At 37.5% G+C, this 25626-nt stretch overlaps 1 protein-coding gene across 3 annotated transcripts in view; it reads left to right on the top strand.

The window, feature by feature from the left end:
• The window catches only part of BLTP3B (bridge-like lipid transfer protein family member 3B), a 57385-nt gene that overhangs the window by 12030 nt on the left and 19729 nt on the right, over positions 1–25626 (top strand). For all 3 annotated transcript variants that reach the window (XR_008451322.1, XM_054074913.1, XM_054074918.1), the window contains 12 exons: positions 6728–6890; positions 8012–8050; positions 10977–11068; positions 12614–12803; positions 14195–14335; positions 16242–16412; positions 17882–18062; positions 19411–19494; positions 21861–22043; positions 22147–22265; positions 24050–24191; positions 24872–25065. Coding sequence is in view for 2 of the 3 variants with exons in the window: in XM_054074913.1 (XP_053930888.1) it covers positions 6728–6890; positions 8012–8050; positions 10977–11068; positions 12614–12803; positions 14195–14335; positions 16242–16412; positions 17882–18062; positions 19411–19494; positions 21861–22043; positions 22147–22265; positions 24050–24191; positions 24872–25065 (1699 nt within the window). In the remaining variant the exon portion in view is untranslated. The remainder of the gene's footprint in view (positions 1–6727; positions 6891–8011; positions 8051–10976; positions 11069–12613; positions 12804–14194; positions 14336–16241; positions 16413–17881; positions 18063–19410; positions 19495–21860; positions 22044–22146; positions 22266–24049; positions 24192–24871; positions 25066–25626) is intronic.

Here is a 25626-nt window from a genome sequence, read left to right as displayed (position 1 = left end):
CATGTCCCTAAGCACTGTGTCTACACGTTCTCTAAATCCGTCCAGGGATGGGAACTCAAGGACCTTCCTGGGCAGCCTGTGCTAGTGCTTGATAGCCCTCTCAGTGAAGAGCTTTTTCCTAATCTTCAATCTAATCCTCCCCTGGCACAATTTAAGGCCATTTCCTCTTGTCCTGTGACTTGCTACTTGGGAAAAGAGACTGACGTTCACCTCCCTACAACCTCCTTTCAGGTGGTTGTAGAGAACGGCAAGGTCTCCCCTCAGCTTCCACTTCTCTAGACTAAACAAGCCCAGTTGTCTAAGCTGCTCCTCACCGGACTTGCTCTCTAGATCCTTCACCTGTGGCATGTATTATGATTTAATAGTCTGTCATGATTAAAGCATACACATAGAGTCAAATTGCTTAAGAAATTTTATTTAGCAACGTGATCCAGTGGAAGGTGTCCCTGCCCATGGCAGGGGGTTTGGAGCTGGATGATCTTTAAAGTCCTTTCCAACTCAAACTGTTCTGTGATTCTATTATTTTAGAATTCTATTTAAAAAGCAGGGGAGGCATATGATAGAGCCAGCTGGAAGAGATTGTGTATTCAGGAGATGTGCAGAACAGCTGAGAATTCTGTATCCAAATGTGATCCAGACTTCTGTTATTTCTCTATTAAATCTGGATGTTGGAATTTCTGATGAACTTGACAAGGCATCTGGTGTTCTCTTCAAACCTTTGTGGAGTACTGCTCTAAGCTTCATGTGGTCTGTGGCCTTTGTTATACATGTGATAGGCTTATGCTTTCAGAGTAGTGTTTTCCCCGTCTTCTCTACTATTTTTGATTATTTTTTGTTTCTGGTTTTACTTCTCAGCCATCTTCTCTGCAAGCTTGTAGGAGTTCTCCATTCAGAGTTCCAAGCCTGTAGTGTTGCAAACCAAACTTTAGCAAATAAAATACTGGGCAAGTTAAAAAAAATGAATCTTCTGTGTGGATTTTAGTTGTTTTAGAGAGGAAAGGACTAAAAGAACTGTTGTGATCCTGACAAAATACAATGATTATAACTTATTACTCTACATATGATTCTTACTACTGTGCTGTTACTATGCAGTCTTTTACACTTTCCACCATCTCACTGTAAGTTAAAGTTAAACCATCTATCTAACAGTACAGTAATATTTAGTGTGTGTGTGTGTGTGTGTGTGTGGATATACATGTGCCTAAGGGAGCTATGTTAGGTTGTTTGTGGTATTGATAACTTTATATTTCTGGATTCTTGCCTTTAAAGTATCAAACATTTTATAGCATTAATCTACTTTATGGGATTTAATATTAAACTGAATTGAACTTCATGCTATCAGGCACACTGATTTGAATCTCAAATCCTCTGTTTTGAGAAAGGAAGGGTAGTTTGTGAAGGTGAATCTAAATCAATGAAAATGTTTTTACTTAGAATAGCTTATGGTATTAGCAAACCAAGTATGTAATGCCTCAATAACAGTGATGTCTTACTGCAACAGCAAAACAGTGTGACAGAAAGCTTTGGGGAGCTCAGCCATGTCCTTTATTTTATTTCTTTACCTCTTGCCCTTCCTTATTATTTTTTTCTATTCTGCCTTATTCACTTCTTGTACCTGGTAGTGGGCGATAACACTCAGTCTGTTCCCTAGAAAAAGGAGCATTGGTCAGGAGTTCATGGGATGTTGTGCAGGGAAATGGCCGTGTTGTTGAGGCCTCTGCTCCGGTTTGACCCACTTTTTAAGGAGTAATTAACTCATTGTAAGGAATGAACACCAGGGTGAAAAACAAATGGCAAGCTGGAAGGGGAGAGCTGTTTGCTTGTGCCAAGTCAGAGAGAGGAATGTGTGCTTATCATGAAATTGGTGATGTTAATTCTGAGTTGTTAAATGAAAAGCTAATGGAGAATTTTTAAATGGTTTTTGTGGAGCAAAGATTTCTGATCGTGAAACACCATAACACGATCTGCTGGAGGGTAGGGAGGCTCTGCAAAGGGATCTGAACAGGCTGGACTGCTGGGCCAAGACCAATGGCATGAGGTTTAACAAGGCCAAATGCCGGGTCCTGCACTTGAGGCACAACGACCCTATGCAGCGCTACAGACTGGGGGAAGAATGGCTGGAGAGCTGCACGGAAGAGAAGGACCTGGGGGTGCTGGTTGACAGCCGACTGAACATGAGCCAGCAGTGTGCCCAGGTGGCCAAGAAGGCCAATGGCATCTTGGCTTGTATCAGAAATAGGGTCACCAGCAGGTCCAGGGAGGTTATTCTCCCTCTGTACTCAGCACTGGTGAGACCGCACCTCGAATACTGTGTTCAGTTCTGGACCCCTCACCACAAGAAGGATGTTGAGGCTCTGGAGCGTGTCCAGAGAAGAGCAACAAAGCTGGTGAAGAGGCTGGAGAACAAGTCTTATGAGGAGCGGCTGAGAGAGCTGGGGTTGTTTAGCCTGGAGAAGAGGAGGCTGAGGGGAGACCTTATTACTCTCTACAACTAACTGAAAGGAGGTTGTGGAGAGGAGGGAGCTGGCCTCTTCTCCCAAGTGACAGGGGACAGGACAAGAGGGAATGGCCTGAAGCTCCGTCAGGGGAGGTTCAGGTTGGATATCAGAAAAAAATTCTTCACAGTAAGAGTCATTGGGTACTGGAACAGGCTGCCCAGGGAGGTGGTCGAGTCGCCTTCCCTGGAGGTGTTTAAGGAACGGGTGGATGAAGTGCTGAGGGACGTGGTTTAGGGAGTGTTAGGAATGGTTGGACTCGATGATCCAATGGGTCCTTTCCAACCTTGTGATTCTGATTCTGTGATTCTGTGATATCTGATTACTGAGTATTCAGAATAACCAGAGTCTCCCCTAGCTTTATGGGAAGTACTTCTCTACTTATAGTTTTTATTTAATTGTAAATATGATAGCCTAATATGCTCTCACATTTCAAGCAATTAAGCATTCTAAGAGGCAGACTTGGAGACACAGTGGTTCCTTAGATATAGAGATAACTTGCCAAACTCTGAAACTGTATTGCCTCCTTCTTAAATTTTACCTAGCAATAAATCTCCATCATCAGAACATTTAGAATAATATTAACATTTAATTTAATAACAAAATAAAAAATTAATAGTATTAAAATATTCAATTTCAGATTTTATCTGGGAAACAGTTTTGTCAGTGATGATTATGCCAACTTATGGCAGGTTCACAACAGCTCGCACCGAACACACATCCGTGTGTCTATGGTATGCGTTCTCTTGGAGTCTCTGTTGGCTAAAGGTGAAGCACACCAAAAAGAAAAGTCAAAGCAGAGTGGCTCGGAGGGACATATCCTCGCTTGGTGTACCATCAGATGCTAGAATAAAACCATTTGACAGTTGCGGTTACCCTAAAGCGTTGTTTTTAAAAGAACTTCTAAATGCTCCTTTTTTTTTTTTTTCTTGTCATTTGGCTCTGATTTTATGCATGAAGATCTGATTTCTTATTAATTCTTACTAATAAGTATGATCACATTGTGTTTTGCAGGGCTAGCTGCCCAAATAGGCTAACTTATAAATTTTTAGGTTTTTAAGTCAGAGACCACTGTATAAAACTGTATAAAAAGGGTTTCCTGTTTTAGCAAGTAGTATGAAATGGTTCTAAATCAGTGAAAATATTCAACAGGCAAACAAAAACGTGTTCTGTGGAACAACTGAGTTTGCAGGGAACTGGCACAGAAACATAAAGTGTTGGCATCCTCAGTGGAAAATTGGTTCTGGATGAAGCAGATAGACAAAACAGCTGTGGTTGCTCCTCAGCATCCACTCATCAGTCACATTCCACCTGTGGAAGGGGAAGGAAGAGATCTGCTGCTAGAGGTGCCTACACCTGCTGTATCTCGTCGTAACTCTCCTGTTAAGTTTCTTTTTGTGACCCTCCAAATGAAGGGTGTAGTCTTACAGATGGTCTGTGCTGAATGAAGCAGCACTCTGAGCTGTTTTTGTTTTGCTGATAGCAGGAGAGGTAACAGATTCAAAGCAATGCTCTCAAGATTTTTTAAAAAATGTAGAAATGGGAGGAAAAAATTATGTTCTTTGCTGAAATTGTTTTCCCTGTCATTCTGCCCCTTGTTGGAAGGAACTGGCTCCTAGTTTGTCTGTTTGAAGGATGTCGGAAGTAACTCAAAATTGGCTTTGCTGTCTCCATTCTCCCGTTTAATGGTGTCTTTGTTGCTATGAAGTTTAGAAACTCATTCTTGTTGATCATTTGGATTCCACTGTGATGTGTCTGCAGTTGAGACCAAGGAGGTGGTTAGATCTACCTCCAAATTGTGTGAATTTTCTTACGTGACATAGTGACAGGGAACTGTGAAGCAACTTTTTCCACAGAGTGTGAGTCTTGGGAGACTGTGTGCGCGCAATGGCAGAATACGAGGTTTGACACAAGACCAAACGAGACTAGCCCTGTAGCTTGGGAACCGAGTGCATCAGTCAATAATTGGAAACTTTCTGTCTTGGATTTCTTCAGTTTCATAATAAACTTGATATTAACTCACTGTTAACTCTTACATGCTGACATTTGCTGACCGAGGGTAAGAAAACGTCTCTTTGTTTGAACACCCATCCACACATACTGGGTGAAGCAGTTGAGTTGAGCCCTGTCTCACTGTGACAGGTTAAAACATGTTCTGTGACTGTCTCTTTGTCTCTCTCTTCCCACTCCCGGTTCCTAAGCTAGGGTTAGTCTCAGGGTGTTTTTGTGTTGGACCTTGTTTAATGGCATTCATTGTGTAAATGTGACTTTAAAATAACAGTATTTTGTGATTCGTATGTATACCTGCATCTAGAAAGTCAAAAGAAGAGATACTATGATGTGATTGAGAATGCTGAATGGCTGCTTTCTCTCTTCTAGGAATTTGAATTAGCTGAGTCAGCTGAGACGTGTTGGTGCTATTTGAGATATGAGGCTTCATGTATTGTAGTTTTACTGAGGCAGGTTATTCAGTTCTTTTCATTACTGTTGTTGAAAAGGACAAGGAAGGGAACCAGAAAATTAAATAATTTGAAGTCATTATTTTCCTCTTAATGTTTCTAGGCAGAGCATTTAGTACATTAGTTGTCAAGGAAAATATGTTTGTCAATGGTATTATTATATTTTTAATACTGGAATTTTAAAAATATACTATTCACAAATCAAAGCCCATTCCTTCTGTATAATTTATACTTTTTAAGCAGTACAGAAAGAACTACAAGACTTTTGTCATAGGCAACATGTCTAGTATTATTTGCAAATACACCCTGAATTATTTGAGACTTGGCATAGTTAAATGAATAAATAATAAGTGTATTTTTAATTCTTAACAAACTTCTTCATGTACATTGTGACTATCCCCAGGTATCTTGATGTCTGAGAGCTCCTCTTTGTGATTAAATTGATGAGTGATGAAACTCTGCAAGTTTATGATGTCTGGCTGGATCTTTCATGGGAGTGGTAAAATGAGGGGTTGGGTTTAGTCAGCTTAGGTAAGCGGATTTCCAACGCTTGCCATCAGAAGAACACATCTGAACACTTGGGCTGAGAAAAATGACTGGCATGGTTTAAGCCCCACTTTGAAGCTCTTAGGAGAAAAGCTTGCCAGCTTTCTTCACCTTCTTCCACTATGTCCCCTGACTTAATAAGTACCTTGTAGTTCAGACAGAAATTATTCTCTTGAATGGGAAGGAAATGTTGGACTTGCACCTCCTGGGGCATTGCTTCAGGGTGATGTTCAGTCATTGTGGACAGACAAACCTCTTTGCTCTCAGCCTACAAAACGTCAGCATGGAGATTTCATCGGGAAAACTCCCAGAGGGTAACGCAAACAGCAGCATTTTCTGCTACCTAATCTTGTAAAGTTAGACCTGTTTCTGGGCAGAACAAATATCCATGGCAGAGTGCAAGTGTGATTAAGTACAGCCTGTTGTTCAGCTTGTGGTAGGTAAGATGCTGTGGCTGTTGATTTGAGCATAAAGTATTCAGGATTTTTTGTCATCTCACAAGGATGTGAGCAGTTTGACACAGAGTCACGTAGACTGTTCAGTTGTATCAGGAAATCATAGTGCCTTTGAATTATAATGAAATTTATTGCATATGTACTCTTGTAATTAATAGATTTTGTGTATTGGCTTAACCTGTCAAGTTTTCATCAAATATATTATATGCCCCATGCTGCTGTGTGTGTATGTGTATATATATTTGTAAGTTACATTTTTAAATTCTGTGATTAAACCCAATGGATACTGTAAATAAATCTTTTCATTTCAAGATTTTAACTGTAAATACATATGCAAAGTTACTGTTTAAAAGGAGTAGCTTTTTGCTACTGCTTCTGAGTGAATCTACGTCACACCTGCTTGCACTAAGACAGTGTATGTTGTAGAGGGTTTGGATGTTTTGGACTTTTTTTCAATTCTACCTCATGTAGTTTAAAATAAATAGTTAAATACTTCATTTTTTATTCAGGGTGATGGAGAAATTAGAAGATACTTCATAATATATTAGTTCTCTTTATGTACTTGTAAATGGAGTTGATGAGATGCAAAAATTTAAAAGGATAAAGGAATTCCACGGTACTATTACTTTCCAGGGTGAAATTGTACCTAAGAATCTAAGAGAATTTCCTCCCCCAGCCCCCCAGATCATTGCTTTAAGTCAAACTGTTGGTATATGTGGGACAGCTCTGATGGCTTCATGTGCTTTTTCTTAAAGTGTGTGTTTGTTTTTAGGTTCACCAAAAATCTTTCACCTGACAAGATCAACCTGAGCACGTTAAAGGGAGAAGGGCAGCTGACCAATTTAGAGCTGGATCAAGAGGTGCTTCAGAACATGCTGGATCTTCCAACATGGCTTGCTATAAACAAGGTCTTTTGCAATAAAGCATCCATTAGGGTGAGTGTTTTATTGTGCTGGAATGGTGATTAGGCAAGTCTTTCTTTTTTCACTCTCTCTGCAACTTTCAAGCAACTTTGTATTAATAGAAAATTGTGATGAGTGCCTGATAGACTTTTAGAGAAAATCAAAGACGTTACCAGGAATAATTTCTTACTAAATTGTTTCTCATGTAATAACATGAAATATGTACGGAAATGATGAAAACGAGCAGTGATTTTTTTTATTATTATTATATTTTTTCTTGCTGAGTAGAATTTATTTCCTGCACATTCTGAAATAGGGGTAGAGGTAGAAGCTTGTATTTGCCCTTAGTAATTGGTCTACTATAATTATTTATTATTCACTTTTTTATGTGTTATTTCTTCTCTTCAAGAAGAAGAGAAATTAATGAAGAAAATTTCAAGAGAAGTGTTGTGTCTGTTGTTTTCACTTTTTTACCTTTCTTATTTCCAAAAATATCTTTCCAAGGGATTCTGATCCCTCTGGGAAATGTGGAAACACTCTAAATCTTGTAGGTGTTGCGTTTTTTTTGTCCTTGTGGCTGCAAAAAATTGAAGCAATGTATTATCATCTCTCCTAGATTATACTAGTATGGGAGAAAAAAATGAAGCTATGTTTTTTTTTTTTTTTAACCTAAGTTATGATCTAGTCAAACTGGCAGCTCTTCAGTTTTCCCCTCCCCCTTTTCTCTTTTTTTTTCCTGGATGGGAGATTGTCCTGATTTTTCTGCAGTGAGCTTGATGCTTTGTCGCAGGCATCCAATTACTTGTAGGCCAACAGAGCAAATGTGGGTTTTCTTTCCTTTTAAAGGAAAGAATCTGGAAGACGGTGTTGCTTTTTCTGATTCTTGGCAGCTTAGTATTAAAAAGAGAGATTCTATTTTGCTTCTCTGTTTTCTGCTCAGTGATAAGTAGATTTTTGAAGTTCTGTGTTTAAACACCTAAAATAAATTTGTGTGTGTGCATGAATTTGCTCTACAGTATTTTCAGATAAACTTGCAATTTTGCAAGTAATATTGTTTTGAGTTCAGGTGTTAAAAATATAATTTGTATACACAAGCTGCATTTTACTGTATTTTTAATATCTACTTTGCTTTAGAATAATGTTTTTCCTTGCAGATACCATGGACAAAATTGAAAACACATCCCATCTGTTTGGTGAGTTCTGCAATCATAACCTAAATGTACTCTTTATAGCAGAATTTATCTCAATGAATTGACCCTAGAAATAATTGAAAAATAACTGAAAGAACAATTGAACCTGAAACAAGCCTTTAATAAGTGTTCTCTGAGTAGCGGAAGATCAAGACACATTGCCTTAATGTTTTTGTTGGTAGCTTATATTTTTTAATCTATGGCTTTGGGTATCATCACTGTTATGTTTGACTGTTAGCTGATTTGTATCAAATTCTTCAGTCATTGCATCTTAGTTTGAGTTCAACTGAAGAGCCATTATTTGTCCAACTAAGTCTTTTAAAAATTCCTGCTTATCTTTTTGACCTATCTTTTCTAAGGACTTTTCTGTTCCGCATTTGTGCTTGGTGATCTCAGTTATAGCAGAGTTGATACATAGAACATTTATAAGGTTTCTGTAACAGCCTAGGGTTCAGCCTGGATATAATCAGGATGCAAAATAGATAAATTAGAAATCATGGTAATTCTTGCATTTATTTAATCTTGTTCTCTAAGTGTGCTAAGAAATGTGATAGCACCGGAAGTGATTTGCTTGATGATGACTAAACTTTCTTAGTTGTGGTTGCTTAAGAATGAATATTCCTTTAACTGTCGTGCTTCCCAGTCTTCCAGTGAATTCCTGAATGTGCTTGTGTTCCTTAGTTCTGAATCAGACTTGAAAAAGACATGTTATTTTAAAGACTTGATACATTTGCTAGTGACCTGGTTGTAATGTACCACTTCTTCCTGATACGCAGAGCTTTAAGTCTAGTAATGCTGAAGTGGGATGATTCAACCTTTGACTGCAGGATGCAACTACCGAATTAGGAGATCAGTTTAAGCTGTGCTATTCTTAAAAGATTACGTACTTTGACCTACAGTACCATGGCCTGATTGTTTGCTTTGCTCCTGTTGAACTTACATTAGCAATCTTTGAGGCTAAGATAACTTTCAAGGTCACCTTTTTTACATAAGGCTTTACTTGAATAAGTGCATTAAATGGAAATTGATAACAAAAGTTCACTCTGCAATGGCAGACTGTATAGCCTTTTTAATTTATTAAGGAAGGTGAATTCAATGGGCTAAATGTCAATCATGAGTCTTTTATTGAAACACTGAACTTCCACTATTTTGGTGCGGATTTTTTTTTGCTACTGAGAATTCAATTAAATTGCAACAGCATCCTTTGTATAGCTTAGGGGGTAACTAGAACCCTCTTGTCTTGTCAAAGATATTTTATTTGACTGGATTTGCCCTTTGTGATAATCTGTCTGTCAACATAGTGGCAAATATAAGTTATCTTTGCTCATAATCAATTTCTGTTTCTATATGAGAAACAGCATCATTTTGAGGAGTGCTTTGGGGACCAAGGATGCTATGCAGAAGTTTTTCCTCTATCAAAGCGCAGTAGTTGCTGGTGAGAAAAGAATAGACAGATAGCTACACCTAGGTTTCTTCAACTCATTAAATTGCTGCTCTACTGTTCTCTGTTCTAGTCATGTAGTGAAGGAAATTATTCTGAAAGTCTTTATTGAAGAAATCTTAAAAGAGTGGGCAAGCATCCAGAAATGTTAGGATAAGCAGGTGAAATCTTGACTTCCTTCTGCCTCCACTATCCTCGAACTAAGGGATTGGGTTTTATCCTTGTTATTTTTTTTCCCTGTTTTTGTTTTGCAGGAGAAGTTACTTATTGAGACAGCAAAGAAAATAATTTTAAAACGTCCAAATTTACTGTTAACAGCTAGCATTTCCCTTTAAGCATCAAAATATAGTGAAGTATGTATAAATCCAGGATAGAGTTTATGAATTTCTAGGCTGTAGTGAGGGCATTTCATGGCTAAGAGTAACACAGAAAAATACTTGTGGAGCGAGTGTATTATGAAGACAGGCACAATTAACACAATGTGACAATAAAGTTCAGTAGGTAGGGTACATTGAATCATGAAAAATCTAAAATTGAGGGCGAAGCTTTTTAGTGTGGTTTGTCTGACCTAAGGGAGAGTAGGTGGAGGAGTTCAGAAGAGATGGTATAAAGTCAGTGGCAGACAGGGGAGTAGTATTAGCTGTTCTGTTGTGAATGGGCTTCCCATTCTGTTCACCTGCTGTTAGTATGCATTATTTATAAAGTATGTTATAGTTCTGCTACTTATATATAACCTTCAGTTAAAACAGAACTTAGATACCTCATTCCCTTAGTTCCAAGCTCGTTTTGTAAGGGTCCCACCTCAAGTACAAAGAATCCAGTAATAGCATACAATTTTACTGTAATAGGATGTGTTACCAATTACACTAGAATAGATCGTTTTAGAAATTACTTGTTTTACTTGTTGAATGTACTGATTCATATATACACACAGAGTGCTTACACACTCGTTTAGATATTATATATATTCATATTTTTGTTCAAACATGCAGCACAAAAATTCATCTACTGTCACGAATTTTAGTGGACTAGTTTTAAGTCATTTCCCATTAAAATTTTCTGAACTTATTGAATCATGTAGAAAACTTGGGAGGTATTAAATAATTCAGCATAAGAACAACCAGATGGGAAGAAAACCTGGATGAGTATGCATTAAATTGTGCCCTCTTGAAGTGCGATTTTTGAAAATGTGTATGGTGGATAAATAATACTTGGGGATCAAGAATTCTGTAATCCAACAGTTGACTGACAAGGCCTGTTAGAATTCACAGAATTTAAAAACATATGAAGAAATCTTAAAAAAGATAATTTGGGTGCGTTACTGAAGTTTGTGGGAAAATTGACATGGTAAGAAGTGTTTTCTGTATATTTCAGAAGGAGTTCTCAAGTGTTCTTTTTTGTTTAGTTGAGTTTTTGTTCTTCCTATGTCATCTATTTACTTTGTAAAATTTTAGGTCTCAAATTATTTGTTTTGTTTTGTTTACCAAGTCCTTGGATAAAGTTGTAATGGAAATGAGCACATGTGAAGAGCCACGTGCCCCTAACGGACCCTCTCCTATAGCAACTGCATCCGGACAGAGGTCAGTGATGATGCTTCCATGTAATTAGATAAAAAAGTTTTGATGACACCTTCTGAATTTCTATAAAACAGTTAGATCATCTGTACGTTTTCAGAAGTATATGGGGTTGAAGCTTTCCATTTCCGTCTCTGCAAAGTATTTTTTATTACTTGTGGCTGGAGTTACATATGTATAGTGATAATGGAACTATCCAGAACCAAGCCTGGAAAGAACATCTGAACTCTGTATGGAGTTGTATGGCATGTTTAGTATGGGTGCAACTGCTACATCAAAAATTTACCAAATTTAATTGATTTTTTTTTTAAGAAGAAACTTAGAGATGTCTTGCCTTCAACCTATTTGAAAAATATATATATATATATATATATATAGTGTTTGGGCGGATTTTTAAAGTTTTATATTTTTCCTTTGTTTGGTCTAAAAACAGTATTAAGGGCTGTTTGTTAGTGTGGTGTTTTAAAGTTCTGTTTCTTTTATTGTGTCATCCAAATTTTACTGGATGAGTTCATGCACAGGTATACAGGCACAAAAGTCAAGTAATTTGGTGGAACAAGATAGCTTTACATCAGTGATTTCCACACACACATCCCCAGTAATGTCCTTTTTATGCACCCACAACATTTTTCAGTGGGCCTAGGGGACCTGTAAACAGAGAAATTAATTTGATGATACCATTGCTTTTCTTATTTTAACTTCTGCATAACATCTAGAAGTCCATGGTCCTTATGTCTTCTAGGGTACAGCTTGAAAATCATTGCCATAGAGATTCTGTGTAGGATGGAAGTTATAAAAAGGAAAGGAATGGCAAACCACATAAAGTGTTCTTTTAAAACAAGTCGGGGAGGAAATAAACAAAACAGAAAATTTTAGATGTTATAAGAATATTTAAAATACAATTTTCCATTTGCTAACCTAAAAAAAATTAAGAACGTGTAGGATTTTTATTAGAAAATTAATTGCAACTGCTTTTTTCACTACTGAAATGCACGTTACTTTGGTGCAGAAATGTAACCACCATTTAGGATGCCTTTCTTTTATAGAATGAAAAAAAAGCAACTACTTTATACGATTTTGCATATATGAAAGGTATTAGTTTTAATGGGTGGAATAACTTGGATTATAAATACTAACCAGACTGAAATTCTGAAAGTTATTTTGACGTGAATTATTCTTTGTATACGTAAAGAAGAGTGAAATGTCTGTGTAGTGCTGTAGACTGTTATCCTTATGTACGTGTAGTATGTATTTTAATTTTTATACGTTTATATATCTGTATACAATATTTATCATGGAAAAATTGCCTTAATTTATGGAGATTGATCTTGGTCCAAAGTGTGTTCCTTAATGACTATTTTGAGGTTAGGGTCATAGGGTGGGAATTACTGTAAACTAGATCAAGTATATTTAACAAGAATTCGTAACTGGTGAATACATTAGGAACTTATTTTATGGTTTGTTTCGTGTTGTATTTCAGCTGTTTAATAAGTTTAATTTTGTGCCCTTTCATTAGGTGAGTATTTAATATGTTGACATTTCACTTTTTAGTGAATATGGCTTTGCTGAAAAAGTGGTAGAAGGCATTTCAGTTTCTGTGAACTCCATTGTAATAAGGATTGGTGCAAAAGCCTTTAATGCTTCATTTGAACTTTCCCAGCTGAGAATATATAGTGTAAATGCAAACTGGGAACATGCTGACCTCAGATTTACCAGAATACAAGAAGCTCAACGTGGAGAGGTAAATACTGTATTTTGCTCACTTTTTTAAAATTTGTTTTTGTGGTAAAGGAGGAGGAAGTTGAGTTGCAACCTTATACAGTCTAGGAAACTTGCTGTTACTGGGAATGGAGACTTTCTGTGCTCAGTAATTTCAGCTGTTCTCTAGGAACACAAGGACGTGAAAATGGTGGATATGAGTCATATCAACTGTCATGTCTCTGGCAGTGGACACAGTGGGTGTTTAGGGAAGACCGAAAACCAGAGCAAGCACACATACTGTTTGCCCTTACGTTCTCCAAGCTTGTGACCATTTTAAAATGCAAACTAGACCAGACTTAAAGAGTACTGAAAGAAAAAACAATGGTCTATTAAATGTAGAAGGATAAAGCATTGTGCTATATATTAATATTATTACTTAACTGGTTATTTATTTGCTTGTGAGCGTTTACCTAATATGGTTGTTTTTCTTTAAGCAGTTTAAACTGAATCTTAATATAAGTTCCTATGCAAGAATTAAATATTTTTATTGGATTAACTAAATCATATGTCAACAACAACAAAAAAAAAATAGCAGGACATAGGCTGTACAATTTTCAAAATGACAAGGTGAAAATCATGGCTGGAAAATGAGACACATACCAAACGAACTCTTCCTCTTCCACTTTTTCCATGGCTGATGTTTTTTCTTCAGAGAGTAATGTATGAAAGACTTTTGGGGAAACTAGAATTAGTGTGTTTTTCTCTGATGACCCACTCATTTGATGTTCTCCATGATGTTGCTTCTGGACAATGACTACTTTTGCTGTATTTGATTTCTGACATCCAGCTATAATTGCTGCTCTTGTATGATTATTCTAACATTTGCTTCCTGTGTCTTCTGGAAATCCATGTCATGGGACCAAAGGTTGTGGGATCTGTATGGCACAAAATGTGCTCAATGCTTAACTTTTTCTTTTAATTGAGAGAGAACACTGCAAAAACACTTCTCCCATTTTATAGCGTTGCTTCCTTCGTGACTCTGTTCTTATATACTAGGATTTAGCATTCTTAAGCTGAACTATACAATCTTCTTTTTTTGTTTTCCGTCTACTGAAAGCAAAACAGGGCACAACAATTGTGACCTTTATTTTCTTCTGAATATTTTAAATGCTGCTTGTTACCTCTGCCTGCTTGGCATTAGCTTAACATTTCTGTGACATTCTGGAGGTAGAGAGGAGGATCAGGGCTTTACTTCCTGACACCTGTAAGTGGAATAATAAGTGACTTGTATTTGTTCTGTTTCTATCACCCTGTATGAAGGATACATGTGAGTGTGTGTATATACGTACAGATGTATATGTACACATGCATATGATTAGGTGCAAGTAAACTATCATATTGTATGAAGGTGTTTTTTATCTCTCTTTGAAGGTTTTGACTTTTAAAGAAATTACCTGGCAGATGATAAGAATAGAAGCAGATGCAATCCAGAGTTCTCAGCATGAAATCATGAGTGCTCCAGTTCGACTGATTACTAACCAATCAAAAATTAGGGTCACACTTAAAAGAAGGGTAAGCTTGAAATCTTTCATTATGTTATGAAGTAATTTTTAACTCATACTCTACATGCACGTTGTAAAGGTTTCAAATTTAAGCCATATAAAATATAGAATTCTGTGGACTAAATTTTTAATAACATAATTAGTGAGACTGTAGAGTTTACAGGAAATATTGTAGGCAGAATTTGGAGATGAAGACCTTGTGCAGGTCCTACTAATGAAACTGTTTATCTGTAGAGCTTTCAGAGAATAATAGAATCATTAAGGTTGGAAAAGACCTCGTAAGATTATCAAGTCCAACTGTCAGTCCAAACCTAGCGTGCCTACTAAACCAGGACCAAAGTGTCACATCTACATGTTTTTTGAACACCTCCAGGGACAGTGTCTCAACCACTTCCCTGGGCAGCGTGTGCGCTTTCAGTGGAGACGTTTCTCCTAATCTCCAATCTAAACCTCTCCTGATGCAGTTTGAGGCTATTTCATCCTGTCCTATCACGAGTTACTTGGGAGAAGAGACCCACATCTCATTACAACCTCCTTTCAGGTAGCTGTAGAGAGGAATAACGTCTCCCCTCAGCCTTCTCTTCTCCAGACTAAACAATATTGGTTGCCTAAGCTGCTCTGTATAGGACTTGTGCTCCAGACCCTTCACCAGCATCATTGCTCTTATCTGGACATGCTTAAGCACCTCAAGGTCCTTTTGTAGCGAGGGCTCTAACACTGCACAGGGTATATGAGGAGCGGTCTCACCAGTGCCAAGTACAGAGGGACAGTCACTTCCCTATAGTTCTGCTGGCCACAGTGCTTCTGATACAAGCCTGAATGCTGTTGGCCTTGGCCACCTGGGCATGCTGCCTGCTCATAATTCAGCTGTCTGTCAGACAGCACTCCCAGGGTGTTTTCTGCCAGGCAGCTTTCTAGCCGCTGTTTCCCAAGCCTGTAGTGTTGCGTGCGGTTGTTATGGCTGAAGTGCAGGACCCGGCAGTTGGCCTTGTTAAACCTCATAGAACTGGCCTCTGCCCACCGATCCAGCTTGTTCAGGTTGCTCTGCAGATTCTTCCTGCCTTGGAGCAGATCAACAGTCCTGCCCAGTTTCATGTCATCGGCAAACTTACTGAGGGAGGAGCACTTCATAGAATTATCGAAATCATTGATAAAGATATCAAACAAAGCTGGTCCCAAAACTGAGCCCCTGGAAACACCACTTGTGACAGGCTGTCAACTGAATTTTATTCCATTCACTGGATTTTATTCCATTCACTGGATTTTATTCCATTCACTGGATTTAATTCCATTCACTGGATTTTATTCCATTCACTGCAACAGTACTCTCAGTACTCTTAGTACTCTTGAGTGAATCCCATCCAGCCCCATAAACTTGTGAGTGTTAAGATGGTATAACAGGTCACTAGCTGCTTCCCATTGTGAGTTTATCCTGCTCTCTGTCCCTGTCTTCCAGTTCAAAGGGCTGAATACCATGAGGGTAAGTGGTCTGACTATTAAGGGCTGAGGCAAAGAGGGTTTAAGTACCTCAGCCTGCGTGGTGGTAATGTTCCCTCCTGCAGCTAATAAAGGATGGAGATTTACCATGGCTGTCTTTTTGTTTGTGATGATGCACGTTGTCTTACCTTTCTAGATTCAGGCAATGTTTCCATCACTTATATTTAGAGAAATGCGTTGACTAAATCCAATGCATGCCAAACAAACAAAAAGTAAGGCATAAATATACTGTTACATCGATACTTTATAGTTAATGAGAGGAATACAATTTAAAATAAAAAATGTTTGTTATTTATGTGGAAGAAATTTGCCTTTTGGGTAGTGTCGTTTTTGCATTCAGTGTATTTTTTTAAGTATTTGATATAAGAAATTATGTATTTAATGGACCCATTTGACTTGTTTACATTTTTATTTTATAGTTAAAGGACTGTAATGTTGTGGCATCAAAACTGGTTTTGATTCTGGATGACTTGCTATGGGTTTTGACTGATTCCCAGTTGAAAGCCATGGTGCAGTATGCCAAGTCTCTTAGTGAAGCCATAGAGAAATCAACAGAACAGAGAAAAAGCTTGGCTTCTGAAACAGCACAGGTACGGTAATTGATTGTCTCACTCTATCATCATCATCATATGTTCTAAAATACAACACACTGTGGTTAGTTATATTAATTTATTTTAGAGAATGTTCAATAACTCATTTCCATTTAGCTGTGTATCTTAAATTACATTAGGAATTAATCACAGTGGTATAAAATAGACTTTATTGTACAAGATTTGGTGTATTGATGTTAATTGCAGGAAACAAGTTTTATTTCTTTATCCACGTACAGAGTGTTTAGACTTTGTATATACTTAACAGTTGATAGAGGGTTTAGTAAATTTGCTTTCCAAATAATTTCTGGTTATTAGCCTGGAAAAAAAAAATAAGGCACAGTAAGGTAACCTTAATTTGTGGATAAACTTGCTTACTAAAATAAGCACTAAAGTGCTCATCTGGTTTGTTTTCGTAGTAGTGCAAAATTTGCTCTTAGGAAGAGTTTTCCTTCATGCAGCTCTCTTGTTGGACTATGTACTGAAAAATATTTCTACTTCTAAAATATTTCTGCTAGCATAGATGTGATATTGATCCTGCATGTAAGATAGTCTTAAGTAAATCTTGGTTGTCTTTCAGCACATATGGCAGACTAGAACAACTGGGCTTTGTGAGCATTGGAGGAGAGGGGTGTCTTCTTGTCTGTGAAGAAACAGCACAAATACGCTGATGAGATATGTTCTATAAAAATAAAACATGATTTACTACTAAGACTTACTGGGTAAATTTGCTACACTAAAGCTAGTGTACTGTAATGGAGGCCTTCAGTTCCTTTGGTGATCCTCATCTCACAGAATCATAGAATCACTTGGTTGGAAACGACCTTTAGGATCATCATGTCCAACGGTACCTGTCCACTAATAAACAGTATCACTGACTAGTTCATCTACCTGTCTTTTAAATACCTCCAAGGATAGTGACTCAACCACTTCCCTGGGTATCTTTTATGATCTGATTTGATGGTTTAGCTACAGCAATCTAGCAGTTAGATGCTACTGAGCAGGGAGGTCTTGATTCTTAAGTTCCCTGTACTTGCATTTCACCAGTTCTCTGGGTACTGGTACCAGCTCACGTTTGACCCTATTGTGATGTAGTTTGGGGAACTAAACTAACAAAAATGAGCCTGACAAAACCTTGATAGTTTTCTACTGGTTTAATTGCCTGAAGAGCTTGCCATAAAAATTAGAAAATCACCAGTACTGCAAATGACAAGGTTGTAAAGAAATGTGGGGGAAAGAGAGGAATGGGAGATGAGCTGATATTGCCTCTTTGTGACACCTAGCCATTAGTTTAACTTGGCTGTATTCTGAGACAGCACAATTAAATCTCAGTAATCATCCAAGGTGAGTGTGCGTGGCACAGGTTTTTCCTTATTTCAAAGGCCTGATGTGAGAAAGTAGAAGGATACTTATTGATTGAAAGGAAGGATAAACTCTGTAATTCAGTATGACTAAATATTTTTTTTCAGAGCTCTGCCCCTGTGCCCAGCTCCCAGCAGGTGAAAGCACACCAGACAACAACAGCGCCTGATCAAAACGATGCGATAGTAAAATTATTCAATGATTTTGATGTTAAGGAAACTTCTCATCACTTAGTAATTTCCCATTTGGACCTACATATATGTGACGATATCCATTCTAAAGAAAAAGGTAGCTTTTTTTTTTTTTAAAGTAGCATGGCTGAGAACTTCTTATTGTCTCTACTGTATTCCTCAAAATGTCTTTTGGTATTAGTCAAGAGTCTGTCTTTATTTTAGAGGAATACTGAGAATTGTCTTCCAGTGTCTGTAGACACATTTAAAATTAACTGTCTCTATCAGGACAACATCTTATTATTAAATGTGATTATTTTAGAATAAATGCAATAGAAACTGCCAGTAGTGCCAGTGGCTTCAGTACTTTTCCTGATTCTGTTCAGTCTGATTGATACTGGTTTTTTTTTGTAACAAGTTAATTGGTTTGTCAAGAATGTAGTGGCAGCATTACTGTGGCTTGAAAAGGTGGCTGTACACTCTGCTCCTGTAATACTCCTTATAAAATACAGACCAATAAAAGAGCACTGCTTTTTGTTACTGATTAGAGAATTTGGTGTGCTCTGCAGCAAACTGAAAGAATGGAACAAGTGTTCTGAGGTCTTATAATTTTGTGTGTTATGTTTGTACTTCTTCAAATGAAAAACTGTTGCAGTGTGCCATATTTATAATCAGGAAAAGAAAAAGACAAACGACACTACTTTCATGCCTTTTAAAAGAAGTTATCAGAAAAGAATGGCATATCAGTGTATATGCAAGGAGCTGGCTAGTCACTGCAAAAATATATAGAGGCGTACAAGGTCTACTAAAGAAAAGAGTTTGGAAGAACTTAGGATTTAATGACTGTATTGCCCTGATGAGGGAAGATACTTGCAGAGCATGAGCTTAACTGATAAGAGACGCATTTTTTTACATGTAGTGTATCGACTGCAGTTGGGATTTACCATTCTTAGTGAGATCTCTTTATTAGTACTTTATTTTTGGTCACGAAGTTTAAAATTTAGTGATGAAGAGATCAGAACAGAGGACTTTCAGAAGACCTTTTCACTGCAATAGTATTTGTCAAATAAGAAAACTGATTATATTTACAATATTCTCGAAATTAAACATTGACTTTGAGTGACTGATCATAATCATATATTCAGCGTAAAAAAAGTTTTGTTTCAGGAAAAACTGTAGCAGTGGGTATGTAAAGAGTTGTCTTACCTCTCAATACCATTTAAAACAATACGCAGTTTGTTAGTAATGACCAAGTACAGAACAGTGACAGAGTTCTAGAGGCTGATCTTTAGAAACCAGTGAAGATCATTTGAATGAAAATTTTGAGGGGAAGATAAGGCAGTTGTAAGGAGAGCCAGTAAAGGGGAGGAAAAAGTAGCTGCTGGGTGTTTAAAGGAGTGCAGCAACATGAGAACTAACATGCTAAATACAATGGCTGCAGGGCTGAGCATTGTTTTGTTTTACAGACTCAAATAGACGCATTACAGGAGGGGCCATGCAGCTTTCCTTCAGTTATTTAACAGTGGACTATTATCCATTTCACAAAGCAGGTATGAAAGCAAGGTTTTATGAATTATCTGTGAATGTAACTATCTTGCTTAAATACTAAAAAATTTGTATGTATATACATATGTATAGTTATAGGTATATGTATATGGCTTGGATAATGATGTTCTAAGTGTTTGATATACACACCTTTTAAATTTCATACTTATGCAGAACCAAACAAGAGCAGCAACCTGGTAACCAATTTGATTTCTGTTGAATGAACTCCTTTAGACCAAACGCTTTTCTGATGTGAAAAGAATTGTGTGTTGACAGGGAAGGCAGTACAACAAATGGAGAAATCACTCATTGGTTATCTCCAAGAGTAAGATGCAGTCATTTAATCTAACAGGCTTTTTTCCATCTAGAAGTCTATAATTTTATGGCCATTTCCAAGCAATATTTTGGGTTTCTTTGTTTTGCTAAGCAAGATTCCCAGTGTGTAGAGGTTCAATTGTGTAGGCTTTTGTTATGTGTGTAGGGAATTGTTATTAAACAGATGTTGGCAATTTCCAAATAAGCATTTCTTAAAAATAATTCCTAGTAATTAAGTTTGTAAGAAATCTGAAAAATTTAGAAGAGACCATGTAAGTTTGCTGTTGGTTTTGAGATTGAAGGCAATCCAGTACAATGTTGGGGTTTTTAGTTGGTGGAGGGGGTTGATTATGCTTTGTTTTGCTTTTTACTAAAAGAAACCAGTTACTCTGGAGTGGTTATCCACCTATATTAAAGATGTGACTTAGCAGTGGGTTGCCTCACGTCCTCTTTGTCATTCATGGTTGCAAATGGAATCCTGTAATGTCAATCTGTTTCATTCATAAGTAGCAGTTATACTTTCTGTTAGGTCAAATAAACATACACAGCCACAGAAAAAGATATGCTTAAGAATACTAGTATTCTGTCTTTGCTATAGATTGGCCTATTATGGTTTGAAATTTATGATGTTTATTTCCTTTCCTGTAAAAGTGGGACTTGAAGTTGTAACACATGCCTATGTTGTGACCCAGGCATGTTTTTTATTTACTGTCACTTGTAATGTCTGCTATGTCTAAGTGAGGGTCTGATCTATCTATGATTTCTGTGAGATCTCTTTAAGAAAAAGAGAGAGAACCAGGGAAATAAATAGTATCTTTTGGAAGGATTATTAGCCAGATTGAACCACACACTCTAGGTTTTTGGATGAGCCTGTTAGAAGCTCATTGAGAATGCTTTTAGGTTATGCCTACATGGGACGTAACTCCCACTACAGGAAGACAGAGATGGAAAAGATCATAAAATCATACAACAGTTTGGGTTGAAAGTGACCTTAAAGATCATCCAGTTCCAACCCTTCTGCCATGGGCAGGGACATCCCACTAGATCAGGCTGCCCAAGGTCCCATCCAGCCTGGCCTTGAACACCTCCAGGAATGGGGCATCCACAGCTTCCCTGGGCAACCCGTGCCAGGGTCTCATAAATCTGGCAATGTATCTCCATATATAGAATTATAGGATAATTGCCTTCTTGGCCTGTGCTTTCCAAAGAGCCTGTGTCCATCCTTTGCAGCACTTCAGTTGTGTTTGCCGTCTCACTATGCCTCTGTGATCCCAATGAGATCAATGACACAACCTGTGCCAGTGTGTCACCACTCTCATAGTGAAGAAATTCTTCCTAAAGTCTAGTCTAAATCTGCCCCTCTCCAGTTTATACCCATTGCCCCTAGTCTGTCACTACAAGCCTTTGTGAACAGTCCCTCTCCAGCTTTCTTGTAGCCCCCTTCGGATATTGGAAGGTCGCTATAAGATCTCTGAGCCTTCTCTTCTCCAGGCTGAACAAGCCCAACTCTCTCATCCTGTTCTCATAGGGACGGTGCTCCAGTCCTCTGATGGTCTTTGTAGTCCTCCTCTGGATCCGTTCCAACAGCTCCATATCCTTCTTATGTTGAGGATTCCAGAACTGGGCACAATACTCCAGGCGGAGTCTCACAAGAAAGAAATAGAGGGGCATAAGAACACTATTCTGTTGCTTGCTCTCATGTTTTTTTTTTTTCAGTGAAACATTTTTTGCATGTTCTCACATAGGAAATTAACGTGTCATCAGATTTCTCTGTACTGGAAATATCCCATGATGTTTTGAGCATTAGTCAGTGGTTTTAAAAGGCACGTGGCAGTATTATGGTGTTGTCTGAGTGGATTTGTGAAGCAATGAAACTTGGGTTTATGTAGTGTATAACTTCTGTTTGAACATCTGTTATAACTTCTGTAGTTCTATAATTACAGCGTACAATGAGATTATATTTTGAAGAGAAATTTTGAAATAGTGGAAATTTATTATTGGGCTAGAAGCAAACTTCTAAATGAGTTAACATTTCCTCCATTCCTCTTACTTGCAGGAGACAGCTGTGATCACTGGATGCATTATAGTGATGCCACGAAAACCAGAAGTGGATGGGCCGAAGAATTATTAAATGAATTCAAAGGAAATGTTGAATTGCTTAAGCAGGCTGTGAAAGATCAGGTCATAGAGTCTCCTCCCAAATCGCCACCTGCTGTATCTCCTCAAAATTTACAAACAGGTACTTTGTTTGCATCACTAATGCTTTAATTCCTTAAAATGTTAAAACTGTTCTAAAAAAAGACTGTTCTTTTCAATGATTCCATCACTGTTCTTTCCTACAGGCAAGGAACAGATACCGAAAGGAACATCTAGGGCTTCCTCTGTATCTTCCCAACAACCAAAGGGCAAACTGATGTCTAGTCCTATTGTGGTTAGACTTGCAGATTTCAATATATATCAGGTACCTATCTTCAAGTTAGTAAAACTCGGGCTACTTTGCCCTTAACTGTTACGTAACTATGTTTTTTAAGGGATGACTCTGAAGCCCATTGAAATTAATAGAAGTCTTTCCATTCATTATTGGATTAGACCTTTATGGGCCTGCTTCTGCTTGGATATTTTCTTACCAACTTTATATTAGATTATGCCCTATCACAGTTATGTTTTGGGTACAAGTTGTACTGTTCCCCAAATCCTGACATTTGGAATTTCACATCTCTTCATTGTTTTTCTTTTTGGCATCTTTTTTAAAGTACATGGGTTATTTTTTTTTTTTTAGAAGTTAAATTGAAGGGTTTTAACATCTTTTTCTCCATTCCCTCCCCCACTGATGTTTTGAGTAGACACTTTAACCGTTTTCCCCCTGCCCCCATTTGTTTCTGTGACTAGTTTTAGTTGCTGGCTGTGGTTCGGATTCACTCTTTGGTGCAGATAGGAGGCAACTGGAATTGAAAAGGAACATATGTCTAAGGCAGAAATAGTAGTGGTATAGGAAGATCTAGTCTAAGTGTCGGGCTCTAACAAAAATGGTTAGTGTGTGCCCTTTAATTATTGTGATTTCTGCTTGCTGTTGTTCTAATTTTCAGTACTTTTTTGACATATCGCTTCTGGTAGAGTGGGAAGTTGGAGCTTGCTGCCAGGGGCTTTCATCTGGATTTGAAGTAGTTTCATATCTTTTTCTACTGTCTGTGTTTTCAGTTGCCTTCTATTCTTCAGATGCTTGTCTCCTTCTCCTCCCTGTACAAATACATTTTCATTTTTTTTTAATTGTCATTATTTCTATGCAATTGACAAAAAGCTGTTTTTCTGAATCAGTCTGTTATTACTTCAATTTTTGTGTGTGTTAATACAAAGATGTTTGCAGCCTGAAAACAGCTACACAGAGTGAAGCAGGCTTATAAAGGTTATATATTCATTATTTCCAGTGAAACTGGAAATAATCATATATTCAGTATTAATAAGTTGGCTAATTTAAAACTAGCAGTCTGACCTACTAAGTGCTGGATGAAAGAGCTTTGTTTTGGCAACATACTTTTTAAACTAGGGTACATTCCAGAAATTTAAGGTCAAATATATATTAAAAGTTGATCTTTCTTTCTTGTTTCATAATTTGCATTGCAAGGAAACAGAAATGAAGGATTACTGTTCTACATTGTCTTGATTCTTCTCTGAAGTATACCTTTAAGCATAGCCAAGTGCACATCTCTGCCAGTTGCATGCTGAACACCTTGCTTAGCAGTATACAGTTGAGAGCTGGCCCTTACACTGGAATCTGTCCTTATGACAGCATAAGAACTTCCCAACCGTTGTGTAATAAACTTATCTAGCTTACCTGTTCCTTATCATCTACATGTGGGATCTTTTTGGACAGATAATATGCAAATGTACCACGTCTTAGCATAATTGGTTTTACAGGTGCTGTAGTATTTGCATTAAAGATAATGGATCATTCTAGGCTTCTACTGAATGCCTTTCAAAGCAGGCTGCTGCCTCCTGCCTCGCATGAAGGAAAGGGATCTGGTACCATTAACTTTATGTAGTTTGCTTGTGAAACTGTTTTATGTAGATTGCTTCTTCTACAAGGGAACTAGGTGTTTCTCATTGCACTTTGTGTAGTCGGGGATCTACATCTGAGAGCACTGGAATGTTACCTACCCTACTAGGGACAGTGCCTTGCAACTACAAATGCTTAATGATTCATAAAAATATAATGTATTAATGAAGGTAATTTTTTATCTTTTACAGGTTTCAACAGCAGACCAGTGTCGTTCTTCCCCTAAAGCTCTGATCTCTTGCAATAAAAAGTCACTTTATCTTCCATCAGAGATGCCAGCTATTCATATTGAATTCACTGAATATTACTACCCAGATGGAAAGGACTTTCCTAGTAAGACTTTTTTTTTACCAAACCATAGATGTTGTGTGTTACCTTCAGCTTTATGAACTTTAATACTGATTCCACTTTTACAGTTGGAAATAGATAGTGGCTTTCTAAAGCAGAAAAAATACAATACTGCTCCATTTCCTCAATGCTTGGTTGTGGCAAACTCCTATAAATACTGCTTTTTATGAACATGGTTTTTAATCTGAAAACACTCAAAGCATTCTTACAAAGACGTAAATTCTTCATTCTCCAGTATACATGTATTATTTCTGCAATCACCCTGTCTGGCTGCTTAAAAGAGCTCAATGACAACATAAAAAAACTATTGCAGTAATATCTAAGATACAGTGAATCTCTGCTGGAGTTATTAATGTGTCATGGGGCTGGCCCTGTTTTATATACAGAAGTGTCAGTGGATTTCTTTGGGATGGGGCTTAAGGACAGCAAATCTCCTTGGTCCTGCTGTTACTTTGTAATGAGGACTTTTTTCCCCTCTTTTCAGACTTCCTTCTGTTGTAATACTAGTTTTTACATTCAAAAATTCAGTTACTTGCTCAGAGGTACCCCCTAACAATTTATGGTGAAGTGTAGGTCTGCACTAATTTTTAAAACAAATGAACAAAAAAACCCCAACCCCCAAGTATTTACTTGTTCTCATGATTTTGTTTTGTTTTCTCTTTTAGTTCCATCCCCAAATCTGTATGGCCAGCTGAATGCTTTACAGTTCACCCTGGATGAGAGAAGTATTCTTTGGCTAAATCAGTTTGTACTGGATTTGAAACAGAGTCTTATTCAGTTCATGGCAATGTACAAGTTAAATGACAATTCAAAATCAGATGAACATGTTGATGTTAGAATTGATGGATTAATGTTAAAGGTACGCTGTCATTGGGGAGGGGCTCTGGTTTTTCAGAAGAAAATACTTTCTGTCTCATTCTGAAAAGCTGTTCGCCAAGCAGCTTAAGGAATAAATGAAGAAATAAATGAACAGACAATCCACGCAATAAACAATGCTGGTTTGGGAAACTATGCAGAATATGTTGGTTTAAAGATGACATCTGTCTTCCCTACCGCTTTATTTGTGTCCTGGGAGCATTTTGGTTTTGTGTTGAAGACCTGAACAGGGATATCAACAAGTTATTTCACTGTGTTCAATGAAACTGACACAGCAGAAGAAAACAAAAATTGAGCACTGAAGTAAAAATAACTAGCAAAAATTTAATATTTAGCCTCTATATTAATGCAAGAGCTCTCCCTTGCTCCTGTGGCTGTCCTATACCAAAACTCTTTTGTCTTGTTGGTGAACACATAGAGTAAAGAAAAGCAGTTCATCTGAAGGCTTATTTCCTTCTCCAAAACCCATTCTCACCATTTTGTTTCACACTGGGCCTTGGCTGGGCTCTCTATATGTTTATTCCAGAGGAGCAGCGCTTGTTAA

The sequence above is a fragment of the Cuculus canorus genome, chromosome 1 (genome assembly GCF_017976375.1).
Source record: "Cuculus canorus isolate bCucCan1 chromosome 1, bCucCan1.pri, whole genome shotgun sequence".
NCBI classification, from domain to species: Eukaryota; Metazoa; Chordata; class Aves; order Cuculiformes; family Cuculidae; genus Cuculus; species Cuculus canorus.
The sequence above is the reverse complement of the archived record's forward strand: the minus strand, read 5'-3'. Positions and strand labels throughout refer to the sequence as shown.